The 6,241-nt window shown below is 29.6% G+C and overlaps 1 protein-coding gene across 1 annotated transcript; it reads left to right on the forward strand.

Annotated features, from left to right (window-relative positions):
- Positions 1 to 2,470: 2,470 nt before the first annotated feature.
- OCT59_007942 (uncharacterized protein) lies at positions 2,471 to 3,564 on the forward strand (the record flags this gene model as incomplete). Its single annotated transcript, XM_066142131.1, has 2 exons — positions 2,471 to 3,428; positions 3,542 to 3,564. 2 exons carry the CDS (start codon positions 2,471 to 2,473, stop codon positions 3,562 to 3,564), a joined length of 981 nt encoding a protein of 326 aa, XP_065999039.1.
- Between the last annotated feature and the right edge of the window lie 2,677 nt (positions 3,565 to 6,241).

The raw sequence follows: 6,241 nt of genomic DNA on the forward strand, positions 1-6,241 counted from the left end.
GACGTTTTTAATTAAAAAAATCACTTTTTTTTGATTTTTAATAACAAAAAACGTCAAGTCTGACGTTTTTAATTAAAAAAATCACTTTTTTTTGATTTTTAATAACAAAAAACGTCAAGTCTGACGTTTTTAATTAAAAAAATCACTTTTTTTTGATTTTTAATAACAAAAAACGTCGAGTCTGACGTTTTTAATTAAAAAAAATATTTTTTTTGATTTTTAATAACAAAAAACGTCAAGTCTGACGTTTTTAATAAAAAAATCACTTTTTTTTGATTTTTAATAACAAAAAACGTCAAGTCTGACGTTTTTAATTAAAAAAATCACTTTTTTTTGATTTTTAATAACAAAAAACGTCAAGTCTGACGTTTTTAATTAAAAAAATCACTTTTTTTTGATTTTTAATAACAAAAAACGTCAAGTCTGACGTTTTTAATTAAAAAAAATATTTTTTTTTGATTTTTAATAACAAAAAACGTCAAGTCTGACGTTTTTAATTAAAAAAAATATTTTTTTTGATTTTTAATAACAAAAAACGTCAAGTCTGACGTTTATAATTAAAAAAAATATTTTTTTTGATTTTTAATAACAAAAAACGTCAAGTCTGACGTTTTTAATTAAAAAAAATATTTTTTTTTGATTTTTAATAACAAAAAACGTCAAGTCTGACGTTTTTAATTAAAAAATATATTTTTTTTTTGATTTTTAATAACAAAAAACGTCAAGTCTGACGTTTTTAATTAAAAAAAAATCATTTTTTTTGATTTTAATAACAAAAAACGTCAAGTCTGACATTTTTGATTAATAAAATCATTTTTTTTTTTGATTTTTAATAACAAAAAACGTCAAGTCTGACTTTTTTAATTAAAAAATTTAATTTTTTTTTGTTTTTTAATCAAGTTTTTGACATTTTTAATTAAAAAAAAAAATTTTCACATTTTAATAAAAAATGATCAACATACTATTTCATGATCTGTCAAGTTAACATTCTTTTTGAGCAGCACAGTCAAACTCAGCGCAAAAAGTTTCCATAGTGAATGTTCACTTTCTCTGTACATGTACATGTACATGTTCATGTTCTTGCTCTTGTACTTGTACATATACATGTACAGTACTGTACTAATATTTAAGATTAAACTGAGAGTTTTTTACGAAAAAGGAAATTTTTTTTGTATCCATGGCAACTATGCATGTGGATGATTTTCAAAAACGGAATAGAAAATTTTGGTGAAAATCTGACTGAAATGAAATGATCAACCAAAATTTTTGCCTTTTAAAGTAAAAAATCGCCTTAAAATCCTACTTGGGTGTTAATATAACTTTTTCACCGAGAAGAACTCTCTCTCCTTTCTCTCACTTTTCTTAATGGAAATAATATTTCACTCATTTTAAAATACTCGTATTTAAAGAAGTTGCCCTAAATACCTGGTTAAAACACCAACTTGGTTTCCGCTACTTGTCTCTATTGGGTCCAGCGGCACTTGTTCATATGTTTTGAACGACTTTGGTTATAAGGTTGAAGATTCCAAACTGGAAGGAAGAAATTTCCATTTCGCTCAGTGGTGAAAGTTCGCTTTCTTAATAATAAGGGGTTGTTCCTGGTGATAGTTTGGTGAAATTTCCCTCTTTACCTAGGTTTTTACTCCTTTGGGTTGGTTTTCCTAGGGTTATGAATTTTTCTTATTTTTTTGGTGAATTTTTCTCGTCTTTCTTTTTTGCCTTCTGCTTTTTGGAGTTTTTCTGGGGGTAGGGGGGTATCCCAAAATTGATCGACATCAGGTGGTTTGTAGATCTTTTCTTTTGAGAGAGTTGGGTGTAATTTAAGGGGGATGCAGATCTTGGTGATCAGTTTTTGGTCAGGTGAGGTCAAGGTGGCACATGTTTGGACTATCATAAGTTTTTACTGCGGTTTAGTTTAGATTGGAGGGATCGTTCGAAATGAGGTGGGTGTCCTTTCGGGAATTGCATGACACTAAAAAGTTCCCCTTTAGTTTACTCTTAGGTAGTTTGTTAACTCAGGTAATATAGTCACTTGGAGAATTTATTTTTATCGACCAGTATGGGGGATTTTTCCAACCAGGGGCTGGCGGTTCAGTTTGATAATCTGCGGGGTATGGGCTTCAACTTACCGAAACTTAGGTTTACCTAAGCGAGAGTATGGGAGGCAGTGGCGTTATCTGGGTTTTTGTGTTATGGGGTCTAATTTAGTATCTCACATTATACCTTCTTCCTGTTAATTGCCCACCGGTTTGAGTAGATTATTTTCGCGTGTAGTTTAGTTAGTATTTTTGTCAATTTTGACTTATATGTAATTTTCTACTTATAATCGCGTCCATGTTAGGTTTCTAACTGGAACCCATTAATAAAAATAAAAATAAAAATATAACTTTTTCACCGGTTAAAAAATCACTTCTTGCAAATTGTTAAAATCGCTTAAAATCTGCAGTAAATATCTAACAATTTATAGAAAATGTCTGGAAATGCTAAACGAGGTGGTAGAGGTGGTAGACAAACACGTAGCTCAAGCTGTAATTCCCAAGCAGGTGGAAGTAGGCCAACTAGTCCTGAAAACCAGTTTACCTTCAGTGCACCGAAGGAAACTGCTTCTCATCATGAGAGTATTTGGAACACCTATCAGAAAAAGCCACAGCCAACTTCTGATAAAAAGATGACAGAAGCCATGGAAGCTGAACGTGCTATGGACATGGAAAAAAATATTGTTCAGGATACTTATGGTCCTAACTCTAAATCTTCTTCTGGTAACGACAAAGGGAAAGCTACTGAAAAGTCCAAGGCAGTTGCGAAAGAATTGTCACGTGACCCTCCCTTACCTCCGCAGAATATTGTAAACAATGTGAATGGAACCAATAAGGTTCCGACTCTTAACAAAGAAATTATTTCAACTCCGCATAAGGATCAACAACAATCTGTTGTTTTGCCTAATCAGGATAAGATTAATCTGCAAGCCGATCAAGGCTCCCAGCCCATGGATGTTGATCCTAGTATTTCTAACAAAGACCCATCGATCATTACTATAGAAAAAGTAAAAGAACTCATTGCACTTGTTCCATTTGGTAAGCTTATTGGAGGAAAAGGTCTGAAAACTACTAAAATTAAAAAGGCACTACAAACCTATAATATCCAGTATAACAAACAACTTCCAGTCACCCCGTTGGGGAAACAAGGGGCCAAGGTATCATTTTTGGACAAAGAAAAATTTGACCAATTTCTTAAAATGGAACTTGTTATTCAGGAGCAAAAAGAAGGTGATTCGGGTGAAGTGTTTAATGTGAAACTCCAACCTACCCCATTAAAGCCTGAAAAGGTGGCTACTACAAATGACAATAGTAATGACACATCACAAAATTCCAATAGTCGTACAATTCAAGTGATCGATATTCCTGCATTTCGACAGGTACGCGAAATTCGTGAGTCCTTTGAAGATCTTGGAGAAATTGAGAAAATTTATACAAGAGGTGCTGGTCTTTACCAAGTTGCTTTCATTACGTATAAGGATGCTACTTCTATTGATTACTTTAAGGAGCAATGGAGCTATCATATTAATAAAGACATAGTTAGAGTCTTACCCCTGTTATTGAGTAAGGAGGAACGCGAGAATAGGAAGCAATTCTCGTTAAGATTATCAGGTTTACATTATCAAACTAGTGGTTATGATCTTAAGGAAGTTATGACACAATGTAAAGGGAAAACTTGTTTCATCCCAGCTGTTATGATTCGTGGTAAATACCAAAGATGTCGATATGCTTACATTCATTTTTCTTCACGAGATGATTTGGTGGTAGCCAGACAAATGAATATTGAATTCAAAAAGGGCAATGCTGGTACTCGACAATTATATTGGAGTAAAGAGGAAGATCGCATTTGTAATATTTGCGGTAATCCCACTCATATGGCCAAAGACTGTACTAACAAAGATATTAACAAATCTCATTCTAAACTGTTTGTTAGTGGTACTGATAATTGGAAAAATTTAAAAAAGTCGTATGCGGATGTTGTAATAACTGAAAATATAATAAATAAATGACGCAGTAAATCCTGTGGCGCAGTAGGTCACATGATATGGTTACACAAGAAGAAATGGTTGGGAATACAAAAGTCACGTGACAAGTCACATGGCGCAGTAAGTGACGGATAAACATTTAGCCGATGGATAAATAATTAGCCAATAAAATTATATTTATAGTTTAGTTTAGTGTAACAAGAAAGTCATATGATAATACATCTTTTATTTCTTATTATTCTTAGAATTTTGATAGAGAGAAAGAGTAGTAGATAGTAGAAATGATTTTCTTAAAATGTATAAATACAAGTGGATTTCGATAGGAAATTCCGCAGTTCAATTTTTAAAAAAAAAAATAATAAAATTTTTAATTCGCCTTTAATAAAAACCAACACATTCTTTTTGCCTTTTTCTTATGAGTAAAAAGTGCCACATTAATTATTTTAATTAATGGTTTATTAATGTTTTGTAACTAAATTTTATTTTAAACCAAGCATAGATATTATACGAACTCAACACGTCGGTGGCAACATACGATATTTTATTTTAATATCCTATGGGCGGCGTGTCACATTTTTGGTGCATGCTCACGAGAAAATAAAAGATTGTTGTCTTCATACAAAATCTAAATAAGAAATAAAAGAAAAGTATATGAGAAAATGAAAGAAAAAATTTGTAAAATTGATAAGAAAGGAAAGATGATATGAGAAATCATCAAAGAAATATAAGAAAGGAAGGATGATATGTAAAATCATCAAAGAAATGATAAGATAAGGAAGACTTATCTGAAATATGAGAAAAATGTTACTATATATGAAAAAGGATATAGTAAAAGTAATATTATGAAAAAGGAATATTACGGAATATATGAGAAATGAAATATACGATATATTGAAAAAGTATATATCAAAAAGATGAATGAAATATTCAAGATAAAAAGAAAAAGATTTAAAAATTGAATGAAAATAAAAATTTATAATGAGAATGAATTTTGTGAATAATAAAAAGTTAATAAATGATTGAAAAATTTGAAAAGTATTATAAGAAAAGAAAAGTTATTAGTGACAAACCCGTAAACTACTATACTTCTATGAAGAAGGTAAAGGCAAGCCCGGTATAGGTTACTAAATGAAAAAGAAAATTAAACGATATTGTAAATATAAGAAATATAGAAATGTTATTATTTAATATACGAAAAATAATTTTATTACAATAAAAGAATGATATGAAAGATTGTAAAAGATAATAATGAATAATATGAAATAAAATGATATAATAAAAGAAATTGTGTAAGCATGTTGCGTAAACGAAATAAAATGTTGTACAAATCACGTGAATAATGTAAATCACGTGATGAAGCGCAGTAAAAGAAATATATAGCTGCCCCTTGGGCAGAGGTGACTGATTAATAAAAATATAAATGAATAAGAATATAATAGAAGAAATAGTTGTGTCACCAGGGGCGTTATGTCAACAGAAATTTTAGTACGTTGATCGCTTAAAAATCCGTGGCTATCCAATTATAATAAGAAAATATTAATGAATTATAAAATGAAATGCGAGAAGTAAAATAATATGAAATAGAGTTGAAATAAATATTTTAGAAGTTAATATAAGAAAAAGATTAAGAGTTATTAAAAAGTTTAATTTCGTATATAAAACTGGGAGAACCCCAGTATAAATAAGAGCACACTGGGAGGACCCAGTATAAATAAGCCTTTGTTAGTGATCATATTAGTCTGATACTGGGTGGCCCCAGTTATAAATAATCCCTAGCCTTGATCACAGTTTATTTGCGCAAGATATAGAAAGTTTATAAATAAAATCGCGATTATAAATTATAAATTATATTATAGAATGTATAAAGAAAGTATAGAATCAAAGCTGGAACTTTGAAAATATTAAAATTTAAATTGTATTTTAAAAGAAGTAAAAGATAAAATAGTAATCTAAATGATGATAAAATTTTATAAAATATAAATAAAAGTGAAATTATGAAATGTTTAAGTAAATAAAAAAATGTCTGATATATACGATGAGTTAGAAGAGATTAAGAATAGACATGAAATAGAGAAACATAATGAATTAAGAAAAGAATATCAAGTGGACCCTTCATGTATAAAATGTTATAGTACTGATGAAATAGAGATAGGAGATTGGTTTAAAAGATTTTGGAAGATTTTTCAAAAGGTAATATTAGAAGCGATGAGTTATAACAGA

Source organism: Rhizophagus irregularis, chromosome 16, assembly GCF_026210795.1.
Source record: "Rhizophagus irregularis chromosome 16, complete sequence".
Taxonomy (NCBI): domain Eukaryota; kingdom Fungi; phylum Glomeromycota; class Glomeromycetes; order Glomerales; family Glomeraceae; genus Rhizophagus; species Rhizophagus irregularis.